This window comes from Gallus gallus, chromosome 18, assembly GCF_016699485.2.
Source record: "Gallus gallus isolate bGalGal1 chromosome 18, bGalGal1.mat.broiler.GRCg7b, whole genome shotgun sequence".
Lineage (NCBI taxonomy): Eukaryota > Metazoa > Chordata > Aves > Galliformes > Phasianidae > Gallus > Gallus gallus.
In genome coordinates, this window is record NC_052549.1 from 1,892,530 (window position 1) to 1,909,693 (window position 17,164).

At 44.6% G+C, this 17,164-nt stretch overlaps 1 protein-coding gene across 3 annotated transcripts in view; it reads right to left on the reverse strand.

Moving 5' to 3' along the window:
• SHISA6 (shisa family member 6) overlaps nucleotides 1–17,164 on the reverse strand; it is a 222,315-nt gene that overhangs the window by 17,692 nt on the left and 187,459 nt on the right. For 2 of the 3 annotated variants that reach the window (XM_015295241.3, XM_025141680.2), the window contains exon 4: nucleotides 8,735–8,797. The exons of the other annotated variant lie outside the window; for it this stretch is intronic. In XM_015295241.3, coding sequence (XP_015150727.2) covers nucleotides 8,735–8,797 — 63 coding nt within the window. The remainder of the gene's footprint in view (nucleotides 1–8,734; nucleotides 8,798–17,164) is intronic. 3 annotated transcript variants of the gene reach the window in all.

Consider the following 17,164-nt stretch of genomic DNA (forward strand, 5'->3'; position numbering starts at 1 on the left):
TGGTTACGTATGTCTCTACACTCCTGGAATAGTTATTGCTTGGAAAAAAGAACATAACCCCAAGTGAGCTTATAGCTAATGTATCATTTCTCTGAGAGTGTTATTTTCCTGCTGATGACTTCAACCCATGTCTAATAGACTGACTGCAGGATTAGGAAGTGCATCACATCATCAGGGAGGTGGAAACAATTGATTAGATATTATCCAGTAAACAGAGACTCTATCAGCATTGAAACGATGTGCCCACTCCTACTTGTGCTTGTAGGGCAAGGACCCTTGGGTAACATCTCTTTGCAAATCTTTCAGCTAGAACCTGTATCTAATCTCCATTCTGCATGGAGGTTTGGATGAGCTGAAATAAGCCCGGTTATATGCATGGAGCTGTGTTCAGTGCCGAAGCAGGAGCATTAACTGACTACTTGCATGGAGAGTGTGAAATAAAGTGCCACACATTTATCCAATGGGCTTCTGCAGAATCACTGCATCTTCGCACTGCTTCTTCCATCCAGCCAGTCAGGAACAGACCATCAATATTTTGGCAAATGAGAAGTCACCTTGAAATTCACTACCTATTGTTGAGCAAAATAAGGGGTACCTGAAATGACCAAGATGGCTTCAGATGTCTTCTGTGTAATATAGTCTGAGGGCAACACTGGAGAACTGAGAGGTGCTAGAAAGGAGAAACCTCTTCTGCAATTTAAATTCTGAGACTAATTCAGCCGTAACTCTTTGCTTCTACACCAAATTTGAGTCACACCTTTCCCTGGTCTCCCTTTTTCCTTTGTGGTGTTTATTTGGCTTCTATGGAAGGTGCTAGACCTAATTAATTAACGAGGTGTAAATAAAAAGATCTCTCCATTTCCTGCATGGCAGCTGAGGTTGCTCCATTCCCCAGCATTGCCACTCATTCCAGTTCAGCTCTACATTCTGGGCAATGGCAAATGTCCACTGGAAAACAGAGGATGTGCTATGCTCACTGCAATTGCCTTTGAAAGTCAGTTGCCTCACCTCCATCCTGCAGCCCTGTGCCAGTTTATGCCCCTCTGACGCACCATGCTTCCTGGGCACAATTTGCAAAGCTATCTGTAGAGGAGCAAGGAGGAAATTAAGCTATCGCAGCGCACAGCACACACTACAGAGATGGGGACATCACCCAGCAGCCTCTTCTGGTTTCTAAATTCTCCTTGCTATAGCATCAAAGCAACGATACCTTTTTACAACCAACGCAACATCTTAAGATTCTGAAAGCATCTCTCTTTTTAATTCAGCAGGAGAGGGCTCAGCCCTGCAGCACTTCCTCTTTGCTGAGCATGGATCCACCTGCGTGGATTTCAGGGGCTGCAGCTCCTCCCTCTGCAATTGTGGATTCATTCCTCTGTGTTATGCACACACCCAATGGCTTTATGATCTATAAAGGAAGGAAAAGCTCTCCCTGTTGAGTGAGAGCCTTGTTCCACTTCCAGCACTCAGGGCTGAGAAGCAGGCTCAGGGTTTTCAAAGCTGGAAGTTTGTGTTGTGGAAAGCAGACCCGAAGTCCCCACAAAGCAGCTTGTTCTTTAACAGCAGTTTTCTGTCTCTAAGTGTGTTTACACGAGGCACAGAACCTTTTGACGACAAGGAGAGGAGCAAATGATAACCAGGAGGAAAAACAAAACAAAACAAAGCAACAAAAAAAGTGAATTTATGGCAAAGTTTTAAACAAAGCTCAAGTGGCAAAAACGATGTGCTCCATATTTGCATATGAGCCTGCACATATGTTGTGCGAATTTCTCAACATATTTCAGCAGATGCCTTTAAAACATTCACCCGGGGAAAGCAAACAATGTCACCTAGAAGAAGCTGATACATCCAAAGCCTTCTGCTGCTCAGCTTCAGCTCGTCACAGCCTCAGCCCTCTGTCACAGCACGCGCTGCTCCCCCAGCACCGCCTTCTGCTCAGCCACTTGAAGGCTCAGATACAGTCTTCTCCAATTCTGATGCAACCTCATACAGAGGGACACATTCCCCAGGAAAATCTGCCTGCATCAGTTGGTGTTTGGTACCTCCTGAGCCATCCTGAGCCATCCTGGGAGTGCCACACTGCTACAGCAGGCAAATAACTGGTGTGCACTTTAGAGGAGGGGTAAGGAGGTGGAACTACCTGTGTTTTCAAACATCTTTCTTTTCTTCTCGTTAAAAAACACCGTTATTAATCATGTTTACATCTCTCACAAAGAATCTCACACAGTGTCAAACATTTCCAGCTCAGCTGCTGCGGTGTAAATCAGCAGCTCCCCAGTGGGTAGCTGCCCTCGTTTGTAGGAGTTGGAGGTGTGGGATTTTACATTCAGTTAGTGGAGAATGAAATACCTCTGCGTATCAGGATGACTTTTGGAGGAGGTCTTTTAGGCCTCATTGAAGAGTAACGAGGTGTTAAAGAAACAAAGTGAACTACACCGGCACACTGCAAGATGATGCCCCTACAATAAATGCACACAGCACAAATGGCGTAGCTGAATCGTATCAGTATTGGCATGAAGATGCTTCTGAGCACACATGGCCCTGTGCTTACAATGGTGTTGTCACAGAGAGCAGCTTCTCAGGTTCTTCCCATAAGGAAGAGTGGAGACATGGTGCTCACCTGGGTTCTGGGATATGGTGGGCCATGCAATGGGTGTCCTAACAACCTCCACCTGCAAGCTGAGGGCTCCATGCTCAGCCCCTCCGTACCAAAGCCATGAAAACAGTGGTTCCTTTGATCACTGAGTATTTAGAATAGACTAAATAGAAAGACCAGTTACTTCAGTGCTAAATACAAAGACAGTTGCCATTGAAGCCCCTGGAGCTCAGCACACACTAACAGAGGCTGCTTGCATCCCTTACGTGCACCCATGACCTCAGCAAACCAATGTGTCCCCTGTGTGGAGGGTGTAGGACATCAATGTAGGATATTACTAGCAAAATTTTGGGTAAAGATAGGTAAATGACAATCCACATTCACCAAAGGGCGTCAGTCTGCCCTTGTATTTGTGTAGTGCACCAATCTCTGTGCAGTTTGATTAGCAAAAGTTGTGCATAAGGTGGTTGAAGCATTGATTGCCACTGACATCTCCGTTACATATGGTGACTGGAATGCATCAGAAAGTTGGCACTGTGCTGTCTGGTGCTCCCAGATCACCTGGCTCATCTCTCCCCCACTTTCATTAAAGATCTGCTGCTCTGCAGAAAGAACGTTGTAACATAATGTGTCTACTGGTTCTGTAGGTTATATTCCAGAGATCTGATTATCTTCTAATTTCCTCACATATATTACTACTGGGGATAAATCTAATTTAAACAGTCCTTAATTGTTATGATTTTGTAAACAGTGTCTTAAACACAATAGATACAGAACTCTCAACAAATTGTTGAAGGAGATGCGACAGTACAGGGAATCATTTTCATATCCTCTGGGATTGTCCCACATTGAAGCTTCGGGTCTGATGTTAGAAAATTGATGCAAGAATTATTTTAGCAATATATCCCCCAAAGTCTTGTTACTGTGTGGGAAGGAATGCCCTGAATGTCTGAAATGAAGAAAGGGAAGGAAGGAAGGGAAGGAAGGGAAGGAAGGGAAGGAAGGGAAGGAAGGGAAGGAAGGGAAGGAAGGGAAGGAAGGAAGGAAGGAAGGAAGGAAGGAAGGAAGGAAGGGAGGGAGGGAGGGAGGGAGGATGCTCACATACATTCAAATTTGTCCAAAGTTCACGTGGGTATGGCTACAAAACTGAATTTACCTCCACAAGAGCAAACTCAGACGTTATCTGTGGAAAAACACTTGACCAGATTCAAAATTTGAAGTGAAGCCATTTGTTCCTTATGTTTTACCAAGCATTTTTGAGATGATCATCAAAGGCAATGAGCTAAGATAAGAATTATGATATGAACTTCCTACTAACTATATTATTTGGCAATTTCCTTGTTATTTATATGGAAATAAAAAAATGTTTATACGAGGCTCTTAGTGGTTTAGCATAATTAAATATGCAGTAAATATAATGGGATTAAACTTAAGTAGCAGTAAAAAATAAAGTAATAAGCTTTACTGAAACTGAGCCGGAGCAGTCAGCGTGTTACTGCCTCAGTTCTGTACTTTAGTTTCTATTTTTTTCATATTTTAAGATTTTTTATAATGTTTTTTGTGTGTGCTTATTTTGTATAAAAACCGAGCAGCTAAACTGGTGTCAAAAGGTGTATTTGCATTTCACCCGGAAAACTTAGTTTCGCATCTAGAAAGAAGTATTTGAGCACTATATTCACCTTTTACATACAAAATCTCTGTGTTTCCACAGACAATTGTAGAATTCTTCATCTGGAGCTAAAATCTGTAAAATTAAAGACTAGATTTAAGGAAACCACGACCAAACTTCTGATTTCAGTGGAACTGAGGTCTGAGGGTTACTGAAGCAGAATGTAGGACTATAGGTCCTCTGTAATGGGACGTTCAGTGCCCTAGAAGTGAATTAGGTACACAAGCAGACCCTCACCACGAGAAAATCAACAGCCTTCTTACAGAGGCAGGACACTGGAAGACATGCTGCTGAACTCTGGGCCTTCAACAGCCCTGTGGTCATTGCTCTTGATCTTCACTTGAAATTGCCTTCTCCAGCATGTCCTGTTATCCACAACAGGATAAATACATGCCACCTCTCTGTGCACCCTCCATTCCAGCCAGGCAGCAGGAAAAGGAAGACGTTCTTCTCACCCTGTGTTGGCTGTGCTACCAGCACTAGGCTAATTAAATGATAGCAGCCTGGCAGAACAGATTATACACGATCTCATCATTAATGAGTAGTTATTCTTTCCTGCATCGGAAGCATTCAGTGTAATCACGTGGCTGCACAGCCCACTGCACTGGGCATACCCTTGCACTGAGGAAATGTGTGCTGCAACCCAAGGCAAGTTAAACCAGAGGATCTTGGTTTTTAGCTCTGGGAAACTGATGCTGAACCTGAGCATCTCAGATAACTCAAGTCCAGTCTGTTTTGTTGTTTTTTTTTTTTCTTGAGCCTTGTGGTTACGGGTTGACTTCATCCTCTTTCAATTTGTTTCTTTACAGGAAAGAAATCTGCCATAGTAATAAAACAGAGTGCTTGGATATGGAACTGATTGACATTACCTGTATTCACAGAGGGCTCATCACAGTGGCATCTGCAGGCAGCAGGACATAGGCCACCAGATAATATCAGTTCATGGAAATGATTGGCCATCTTCATACTGTGCCAGACGAGCAAAACTGTGTTTAATGGGAGTACTGCAGGTTGCTTCCAAAATGCTGTTGGGCGGAATAACTGCTCCGGTACAACAGCACATCTGGGTCACTCCTGCATGCTGAGAGCTTGTTATGATTCCCAAAACCTTTGGGGATACTGATGATCTGGTGCTTCTTGCTCTGCATTTACAAAGGACTAGCTGTACGATGTAGGGAAAGGCAAGCATTGGGGGCTTGACTGTCCTCCCTCCTCAGTGAGGAGGACCCCTGCAGAGCCCTGGGCCCCACATCTACCACAGCTGGGTTGTGGAGAACCTCTCTGCTTATTCCCACAGTTACACGACTTTGGACGGTCACTGAAATAGGAATAGGAGGAGAAAGTAAGGAATGATAACATTGCTAGGATGATGGGAGGTGGGAGAGAGATCATCAGCACAGAGCCTCTGAGCTTTTGTCCTTACAGGCATACTCCAGTTTGCAACAACCTGCCCTCTCCTTCACATAAACCAGGTAAACTGTATCCCTGCTGGGTGAGGCAGCCCCTGGGGAGGCTGTGGGGAGCTCCTCCACACACAGGAGGGATTTTCTGTCTGCTCGTGTTGAAATGTCTTTCCATGTTAACAAGACTGTTCACTTAGTGGCATGCCACCTACATCCTCTGCCCTGCTTGCAGTCTGCTGGTAGCTTGAGAACTGTTCTCTGTCTTTTTGCTTCAGCAAAGAGTGAACTTGGGCCATGTGTGGTGCAGGGCACGTCCTGAGCCTTGCACTGGTTTCTTTCCCTTTGCTTGTTGCAGGTGTCCCTTTGTGGTGGGTGCGAGGAAGGCTGAGGGGCAGAGCTCAAAAATGCAGTGCTCAAAGAGACAGCTCATGTCCACCTACAGATCTGCATAATCACACAGAAAAATGTATGCCATGTCCTACCCGGGAAGAGAATTAAATTAGATCTGTGGCTTTGCTGAACTATCTCAGAATTTCAGCAATAAATTATGAATACTGAATGCTCTTTTGATCCCTTATTTGAGAAGTCCAAATGCCTCTTTAAACTCACCAAGCAGTGGCTCATCAGCAGCAGCACTCCTATATCTTAAATGAAAAGTGGCCATGACCACACAGATAACTCAGGAACAAAAGATAACTCCAAATCATACTGTTATTTGTAGTCAGATCATCCAAGTTGCCTTGTTCAACCAAAATCTTCAGATAACAGTAGTGTAGAACAAAAGCAAAAGTTTCTAACCCAAGACCATGAATATGTCTGTTTTGATTTTCTCTGTCAAGCCGATAAAAAACAAAGGTATCTGTCAGGTCCAGAGGGAAGTTTAACTGTTTGAGCACATGCTGTTAGTTTGAATTACTGAATGCAGTTGGGTTCTAGAGATGGAACTGCCTTAACACTTCTGCACATATGCAGGTAAGGTGGGCTCACCTGGGTCTGGCGGGGCAGCTCTGGGAACCTGGCATGCTGGGGATGTGAGGAGCAAGTAGGAGGAGGCAGAGAGAACGAAATACAATTCCAATCCTTTTAGGATTCTTATTAAAGTAATACATTATTGAAAGAAAAAACAAAGTGTTTTGGAGAGAGTTTGAGGCTGTCAATGCACATTCAATAAACACTCCTATATTACCACTGGGTTCTTTGGGAGATGGAAAAAAACCTATCCTTACAGCAGAAAGTAACTTGCAGGCTGAGCAGCAGCCTAACCCAGCCCATAGGAAGGGGAAACACCAAAGCTTGGAGGAGACTTCTCCAAGGGCAAATTGCTCTCCCACCATTTTTTTATAGCAAAATGTGGAAGTTCTTAGAGAAGTACACACAACTTTCACAAAAAATCAGTTCCAGAATATTTGTCAAGGTGAAGTTACAGAGTTAAAAACAAATGCCAGAACAAGAACTGTAACAAACACGTCAGTTTAGAGCAACAAGAGGAGAGAACCAATACATGTTAGGATGAGATGTCATCACTTATTGGTTCCTCAGCAAGAGCGGGGTTCCAGCAATGAGTACTGGAGGAGTATCTCACATTCAAAGGGTAAAGGGAGGAACGAGGAGGAGATTGAGACAAGGCACCAGGTGAAGAGGAAAGAAAGCACAGCAAATGGGGGTGCATTCAGAGATTGGGCTGCTTGCACAGAGATGGGGGATCAGTGACTGGTTCAGGTCTGGTTGGAGCCAGGAAGATGCAGGGGGTTCTGCTGGTGGTCTGTGATTGCTGCAGTGCAGGGAGGGATGTGCTGCCCAAAGGTGACTGCTCGTCTTGGGCTGACAAAGTCAAAGCAAGGAAGGAGCTCAGGCAGAGGAGGAAGAAGGGCAGGGCTTCTGGCCATAGGGGAAGCAAAGGCACAACTCCAGGTTAAAATATTTCCAGTGGAAAGTAGGAGGACAATGAAGGAATATCTCTGATGGGCAGCTGAATTCTTGAAAGTGGCTGAAGATTGATGAAGGGCATTCATCAGTTTACTAGGTCAAGAGGACGGGCTGGAGAGAAAGGTGTCACTAAGTATGTTAAACCATATACAGATCTAATACATGAAAATCGTGGTTTTATGAAGCTCAGCAAGAGCAGTGTCAGAAGGAGACTTAACACATCTGAAGCTGTTTGCGTTGAAAACCAAAGCAAGGGGAGCTTTGGAGGATCTCTGGAAAGGCTGCTCTCAGATGGACAGGAGATATGGTGGAGATAGGCTGCCCCACACATCTCCTGAGGTGTCACTTCTGAGGCCATGAGGATAGCTCAGTGACAGTCCCTCTTGCTGTGGGTGCAGTGACATGACAGGTGCTCTGGGTTTCATAAGTTCCTAGGGGTGGGGAAACATCCACATTCCCACAGTAAAATAAAGGAGTGGGAAAGCAAACATCAGAAATTGTCCAGTATGGGGTATTTCTGGTTATGAAAAGTGGGCAGGGGGAGTCCTAGATTTCTTCACAGTCCTTATCTACCACGCATACAAGAAACTCAAAGGACACTGTGCAGTAAATCAGCGGCTTCAGTACATTGTCCCAGCCAGACCCATGCAAGTATGGGTTGGATAGCTTGGAGTTATCTGTGATCCCCAACTCTGACCACATACTGGCCATTAATGCCAAAATCACATCAGCTTAAAAGCCCTTACCCCATGTTCAGTGTCCTTCTAACCTATCTGAAAAACGTGCTCAAGCAGCACTATGAGTTGAGTGGCTTGGCCAACAAGATGGGCCTTTCTTTGGTTATCATTTTTACTGCTCTGTATGGTTAAATCTGACAGCTGATGTGGAAGTGAGAAGGGAACAACCAGACAGGGGGAAACACAAGGATGATGATTAAAGTTATACAAGAGTGGGCCATATTTAATTGTGTGCACTAATGAAAAATATGGTCCTATGTTTAATGCTAATGGAATCCATCACTCATGCATCATTGCCATTGGAACCATTCAATTAACATTAAACATACTTTGATACCAGTAAATGTTACTGGCTGGCAGAGGAAAGTTACATCATGTGTAATTTTGCTCTGTTTTCTCTTACCATGTGTAGGTGTCTGGGTGGCACTGTTTAGTATCAGGTGATTATAATTTTGTTCTTGGTCATCTGAAATTCACAGAGAGAAAAAAAAAAGATCCCTTTAAGAAACAGCTTAGCAAACCCACTGATCTGCAGATGATAATTACAGCTCACAGCATTCACAGGAAATCTCAGCATGATTAAAGAAAGGAGAAGAAAATGCTTAAGAAAGCAGAAGAGTCTGTTATACAGTTCACTTAAAATTCCAGAAGCAAGAAGAACACGATAATAAGAAACTGCTCCCCTTCTGCTGAGCCTGCAAATTAGGGTAGTCTGCAAAGGTAAGAATCATGTCCAGGCAGGGACTAGCAGGCGTCAGTGATACCTTCCTGGGACAGAGGGAACCTCAGAGCCCCAGCTCCATGCCTTCTCCATCCAACATGGAGCTTTCAGGACATCAGCCCCCACTATGTGGTAGGCAGACTCTCTCACTGTGACCACAACCATCCACAACAACAACATCACATGAGTACAGGGAAGGATCAAATTAATAGCCTCATAAATGCAGGAAGGAAGGCTCAATAGCTGCACCTGGGTGGAGTTCTCTCTGAGAGGTGAGGATCCCACATGACCTGATGTATTCACAGATAAATGCACCAAGCTGAAAAGGAGGAGGGATGGTCAGTGGCAGTAGTCATGGTATGGTCAATGGTCAACAGCAGCAGTAATTAGCTACCGTCCTTTGGGTGGAAACACTGTTGTCTGTAGCAAAAACCATTAGGCAAGTGACAGCTGATTAACTTCTGCCATCCTTAGCTTCCAGAAAACCTTCAATAAAGAATGAACTGTCTTTGTCCAGATCTGTTGGCCTGGTTAGGGCACTGTATTAAAGTGTGGTGAGAAGATTCAGGAAACGTACACCTCGTAGCTGATGTTAGGTCTGCTATTCTGAAAAACCTCTCTCTGATATTTCACTTCTTCCCCAGGAGGTCTGTTCCATAAGATCTTGCTTTTTAGGACAATTCCTTCTTCCTGTCTGCCAGGGACACGGAGAACATCCCTGTTCTTTCTGCAATAGTTCTTTGTGACAAAGTTGTTACTGTGTGTTCCCTTATTTCTCAAGTTGAATGATGTCATTTCCTCCACGTTTCCCTGTAATGTTTGCTTTATCTTTGATTGCTTTCACTCCAGTGTCCTTCATGCTCCACTGTTGACCTAGGTCCCTCTCAAGTATACATCCTGGGCCATATTTCTGGGTTCACAGCAAGGTTGTGATCCTTTATGATTCCTTACTGCTTTCCAAACTGACTGCTACTCGTTCATTTGTTCAATGTACAAAAGGCTTTTTAGTATTCCTGTTTCAGTCCAATACGTAGCATTTTTCTCCATTTAATCAATTTATTTTCAGTCTATTTCTCCAATTTGTAAAGAATATTTTAAATTCTAATACCGTTCTCTAATAGACTCACGGTCATCCAAGCTTCACACCATCTGCAAATTTAATAAGGAAATCTCTTTTCCACCATGAACAAAAGGACTAAATGTAGAACCACATCCGTTCATCTCTCTGCTCATATTTACTCACCTTTTGTGGTTTGTTAGCCAGTATGACATCTACCTCATAGAAGTTCATTAGGACTGTGTTCTTCACGTTAGTCTCACATTACTTTTCCAGAAACCACTGAAAACCTAGCAGAAGTCTTGATCCCTAAGACAACCTATTTCTCCCTGGCCACAGAACATGGTCAATAACAACAACAATTAAAAGAAATCCTGACATGATTTGTTTTTGAGACATCTACATTGGCTGCTATTTTATTCCTGTTGGAAACTCATTTCTCTGCACAGTATGCTCAATGTCTGTGCACACTTAAGACTAGAATCAGAGGTTATTTATTTAGACTTCAACCAACATGGAAGCTTAACTTACATCTCCATCTAGAATATAGGCACTCGTTAAACATACCACCAAAGAAGGTCAGGAAGGTTATTAGCCTGGGTACCAATATACAAAGAACAAATCTTGAAGTGAGGGCAGGTTCATATAGGCACCGAAGTGCCCTCCGCTAAGTGGCATACAGCTCTACCAGGGCAGAATTTCCCTTTTGATCTTCCGCTGCTCACTGCTTTCAGCGAGCACAAAATCCTGCAGTCGTACTTCTGTGCATTTGTTTCAGTTTCCATTCCTCTCAGCTGTCCCATTGCCCTCTAATGTGAAAAATCTTTAATATTTCTGGAATCCACCTAACAATCTGGAGGGATCGTCAGAAGTTTAGGATCACCTGGGACACTTCTGGCCCATTATTCAGCAAGCACAGCACAGAATTCCATTCGCTAATTTCTGCATTAGGTCTTAACGTGTTCTGCAGTTCAGACGTTTTTAGTAATATGACTTTAAAAGACTTCATGTGATGCTAATTCTGACAAATACTTAAAAGAAATAACTGCAGTATTTTTAGTCTTTCTTACCAGAAACACGATATACTTTAGTTCTCAACCAAATCATCTCTGTCTTCAGCAACCATTAGATCTTTCAAACTTTCTGGCCAGAGAAATAAAACAATTTATTATTAGAAAACTCCTCCAAAGAAAGATATTTCTAGCTCATGAGGCTTGTCAATCAGCAACCTGACTATTGTCTTAAACAATCTAAACAGTTTGTGCTTCTGAAAAAGCTATGGAGGTAAGGTCTGGGCCGATAATCATCTATAGACTTCAATCGTGATCATAGAATCACAGAATGGCCTGGGTTGAAAAGGACCACAATGCTCATCCAGTTCTAACCCCCTGCTACGTGCAGAGTCGCCAACCACCAGAGCAGGCTGCCCAGAGCCACATCCAGCCTGGCCTTGAATGCCTCCAGGGATGGGGCATCCACAGCCTCCTTGGGCAGATAATCAGTTCATAACACTCTCAGGCAGAAATGTATTTTGGGTATAAACCATTTGAGTGGTGTGTAGTCATTACAGCCAGCTGCTGGGGTGCTGAGACAGTCAGATACACAACTTTGGGGCAGCCTACTCTATGCAGAATTTGTAGGGTCGCAAAGGCAGCTGTTTTACACAGTGTAAATCTGGGCTGTCTGTGCCCTGAGAACAACTGCTTTTCTCTTACAGCTTGTTTTCTGTCACTGAGTTCACAGAATCACAGGACCGCAAAGCTGGAGGCACCTCTGGAGGTCATCCAGCCCAACTCCCTTCTCAAAGCTGGATCGAGCTGCCCAACTTTGGGCTTTGAATACCTCCAAGGATGGAGACTTCTTCCAGCGTTCAACCACCCTCACAGTAAGAAAGCTTTTTCTTAAGTTTAATCGACACTTTTTGTTTTTCAGTTCGTTATTATTGCCTCTTGTACTATTACCAGGCAACACTGGAAAATGTCTGACTGTCTTTATCTCCCCCATCAGCTATCGACACACTGATCAGATCTCTCTGAGCCCTATCTTCTCCAGGCTGAACAGTTGAGCTCTATCAGTCTCCTCCCATATAACAGATGTTTCAGTCTCTCCAACATCTTTGTGGTCCTACTCTGGGGCCTCCCTAGGATAGCCCTCTCTCTTATACTGGGGAGCCCAGCACTGAGCCCAGCACTCACCACACATCTAGGTAGAGGGGCAGGGTCTCCCACCTCAACCTACTGTCAGTGCTTCTTCTAATGCAGCTCAGGGTGCTGGTTGCCTTCTTTGCCACAAGAATACATTGCTGGATCATGTTCAGCTTGGTGTCCATTCCGTATTTTATCCATTACTTTATCCATCATTTATTACTTTATTTATAAGTTATCAAATCTATTTATGAGAGGTGCAAACTAGGTAGTGAGTAATGAGCCTGCTGTATTTTCTGGTGACCTCTCCTTGACATTTGCAGCTGGTAACTTCATTGAGCACAACTGAATTTCTATACAGCCATTTCTCTCCCAAAAGCCTTAGAAAGGGAGATATTTCCTCAGGAGGTCTCCATACTTCCATCTGCTTTGTATAGTAGCCAATGGTATCTATGCTAGTTCCTGTGGGTTTCAGCCAGGTGTTGTAGGGTTGCAGTCAAGCAGGGTAGCTACAGACAGCAAGGACCTCCAGCTTGTCTATAGCAGAGACAATTTTCAAATCAATTTGCTGAAAACCCAAGGATGCAGATTCTTTGTTCTCTTTGCAGCTCACACACTACAGGAGCTGACAGATGATAGGTTACACGGTGCCGATGGAGATGCCTGTGGGTGTGAAATGTAAGCACGTAAAGCAGTAGCTGACAAAACCTTAGCACATTAACTGTTCCAGAAGGGAAACAAAAATCGGCTCTCTTCTCTAGGCATGGAGTGCTTGAGCAGTGACTGGGTCTGGCAACTCCCAGAGCAAGTTGTGTCTTCACTGAGGGCAGTGATTATAACAACATGGATAGGAACAACAGCCTTGTGATACAGCTTTACATTTCACCCCAAATCTCATCCTTTTCCTTATTTTTTGCCTTTCCTTCCCTTTCCTTCCCTTCATTTCTTTTTTCTTGAAAACTCCCAGGTGCTTTCAGGTTTCAGCTTAAGAAATGATGTCCAAAATAGAATCCTGAATTATTGGCATTTTCACATGGCTGAGCTAATCAGGCATCTGAATGCAGCACTGGTCCGCATTTACAACTTCTGTAGCCTATTGTAAACAGTTTCTAAGCAATAAAATGCTTTAAAATGACGGGTGAGCCTTCCTACACCTCTCCAGGTTTAACAAGATAATGCTGTTAATTGTGAAGTGCCAGCTAGGCAGAAGCACAGCTATTGTAGAGACAAGGATCTGAGTTCAAAGCTATTTACTAGGAAACTGCATTAGAGAAATAAAGAATTCATAGAGCTCTGAATTGCCAGACCACAATGCAAAATTTCTGAGCACAGCTGGAGTAGTTATCAGATACAATAACCAGCAGAAAGAAAGCTGCATTCTACGGGGAGAAGGAAACCTGTGCTCCCACATAGGGATCTTAAGGGCTTCACGTCTCTTTGCAAAGGAAATGGATTCATGTAGTTAGGACAGAGTGAAATGCTGCATCCCATCAGGTTGTGCCTGTGGTCTGCACATGAATCCTCCAACTGCTGCTCTGGGAAGTGCAACCCACGTGGGGCTGAGGGTTAACTTATGGCAGGAGAAGGGAAGGTGGGGTTGGAGGGGTGGGATGCTGGGTCTGTATGGGGGTGGCGGCTGTGTGAGGGGTGGCATGGGCCAAAGGGGGGGCTGGAAAGGCTGATTCCCTCTGAGAGGGGGAGGTGGAGCATTTAGGGGGAGGAAGAAATCTGCTGGTACTGGCAAGTGCTAGGGGACAAGGACCTGTCTAGATAGCTGTGCTGCCTTGCTCAAGTGAGCCTTGTGCTGCAGTTGTAGAATCACAGAATGGCTTGGGATGGAAGGGACCTGTAAGCTGTAAGCTCCCCCAGGCCAACCCCTGCCTTGGGCTGCTTGCCCCCACCAGCTCAGGCTGCCCAGCGCTCCATCCAGCCTGGCCTTGGGCACCTCCAAGGATGGGCCATCCACCAGACAGGCTGTCAGTCTGTCTGAGCTCCCCTAAAGCTCTAATGCTTCTGTGTAGGATTCACCTCTAAGAACCTGCTTTAACAGACCTCCCCAAGATCCTTTTCTTCAGTGTCCCCAGCCAGTGTTTCCAGATGGTGAGGGATCACTCATTTAATAATCCCTCAGATTTCACTGAGAATGCATGTGCATTTTTGAAAAGACTTAGCCTGGTATCAGCTGTGGCATCCAGTGACTGAGTCTAAGAAACACAACTCTTCTGCTGTGGATAATAAAACACGAGGCTGTAGTTTTCCCACTGAATGTGCATAGTGCTTTCTGGTCCTGCTACTGCAACTTTGAGCAACTTTGGCATCTGGACACAAACCCTCTCTGATGCCTCTGGGCAATGGGCATCATAAGTGCTTGGAGCAAATCAGGTGGGCATCCCTGATGGGCAGTGAAATCAGAGCACCTGGGCCAGCTCTGGGGTGGGATGGATGGATGGAAACCATTCATCTCTTCTTCTCTGAGGTGGCTTTCTCAATCTGTTGAGGTATTGCTGAGGATCTCCCCATGGTCAGGGGACACAAAATGAACTCTGTGCTTCAAGGTGCAAATCTCTGAGCCAGTGATGAAGAAAACTTTAAATATCCACTGAAGAGTTCCCTTTGCTCTTCTTATTCAGGAGATCCTCTGAAGTAAGGATCTTCCTTCTGTCAGGACTTAACCTTTCCTTTGGTACTTTGTTTTAGCTTACTCCAGGGTGTATTTTTTCAGTCTCAGGGATTTTGTATGTGTTTATTGTTAATAAAAACTAGATTTATTGTGATCTATAATGGAAAAAATAGCAAGCGTCAGAATATGGAAAGAAAACGCTGTATTTTCCAGCCTGTCTTCCCTAATAAAAACTGCAAAGGAAGGATATTTTTAATATATGCCAGCTATAGTGCAGATATACGATGGTTCTGAAAGTCACGCCATATTTTGTGTTAGTTTTGCAGTATTTATTAAAGCACTGGGAACTGCTCTACCACCTTTATTTGACAGGACAAAAGAAATGGGCTCAACAGGAGCTATTCCCCCAGGAAATACACTTTCTTGCCTTCTGCCCCTCTGGTCTTTTCAGCAACCTCAGCATTTGCCTACCTTCAACCCTTTTTTTTTTCCAGCTGAGATTTTCAGCAAAAGAAAGAGTAGCAAACAGTTTATTTTTCAGATGACAAGATAACTGTTCGGCGTCTGCATTAATGAAATGAAAATCCCCTTCAAGCCTAATCTTCCAGAGTACTTAAATACTACAAAAGACTTCAGGCTTCAGGAGCTGAAGGAGATGCAGACCCTCAAGGCAAGGAAAGAAGCGGACCAAGAGGTGATGATAAGGATGTAAATACTTGTGGCACAAAGCTACCAGCTTGTCACTGCCTGTCCCCACCAGCATGGGCTTTTCACAGTTTGTGGTCTGGAGGAGAACCTTTCAGCCAATGTCCTTTAACTGCTGCCATGCTGGTCAGGCAAATCTGAGCTGGGCACCTGGGAGAGGAGAGGAAGCATTGACCCTTTAGTCCAGATCAGACAGAGATGGGGGCAGAGGGCATCTCCAAGGACTGGGGACCATCACATTGAACTGGGGAGGCTGAACCCATGGCCCCTTCCCAAACAAGGCTTCCCAGCCAGCCAGGACTCTATAGTGCCTTAGCAAGGTGCTGAGCATATGAATGCTAAGCCTAATAATCATTAAATCCCAGCTGTCTTTCACGTACCTTAGCCAATAACTAATTACTCGATACCTTTATGCTATGGTTATCCAGCTGGCAGAGTGTTCTGCACCTGGCTGACAATCCCCAAACAAACTGACACCCAAAAAAGGGACTCTAACAAGGGACACACAAGTCAAAAACCAAAAATAAGCTACGAATAAAGGCAGAATGTCAGTCACTAAAGGGGCTGGAGATGCCAGATTAAAGGCTGCCCCCAAATCCTTAATTTGATATTCATTATGTCAGGTTTTTGTTCCACCGTTCCAGCCTATTTTTCAACTGTAATCCTGTGACTCATTCATTGAACAGGATGCTCAGGGAATAAGGCAGCTATTCAAGAGTTATTTTAATCCTCATTAAGCAGTGAATGGCCCTGTTCTTTAATATCCCACACCATCCATATACTGCGCTGATTACGGAACTGTTATTTTCCATGCAGGCTTTCCTCTAGCGCTCATCTGGATCTCACAAACAGTTTCCAGGCTCCCACTGAAGGTAGGGTGGGCTCTGTTTAAGCTGAGCCAGAGAGCAGTAGTACCTGCGTCTGCAAGGTTTTATTACTTGGAGGAATTGCCATGGAACAGGCAGGTCAGATTTTGCAGATGACGCTGGGGATTTTGTAATAGGATTTAGCAAGCATATATCAGATGCTAATTAATCACACCACTTCTGTGGGGAAGGTAAGGCAGGTGCAATCATTTCTGGTTTACAGGTGAGGGGAGCGGGGAAGGCAGGTGGGAGCACCTCCACGAGGCCATGCAGCAGCACCGGGAGGATGGGAATGCTGGGAATGCCCCCCCTCCCAGCACAGCCCCAGGCTGGAAGCACATGGTGCAGGTTGTGGCTGAAGCAGCTCGCAGGTGCTCAGCACTACCAAATATCATGTCGAAGCTGTTGGAGCCTTAAGCAGCAAGAAACCAAAGTAGTGTTGTAAGACTCTGATTAACTGACTCAGCTTCCTCCAGGGCAGATTCACACCAGCAGAACCCAGCATTCCCTCCTGCACCCTTCTTGCCCCAGGCAGCATCACTCAGGGCACCACCAGCCACTCCATTCAGCTGCCTTAGCAAGGTCAGCACCACATGGCAGAGATTAACGCCCAGAGCTACCCTGTCCTAGTCAGTGCTCAGTGCAGATATTTCATTTGGAAAATGAAGATTGTATGAACTAAGGTTTCACAGGAAACCTCAACTCCGACATCAGATACTT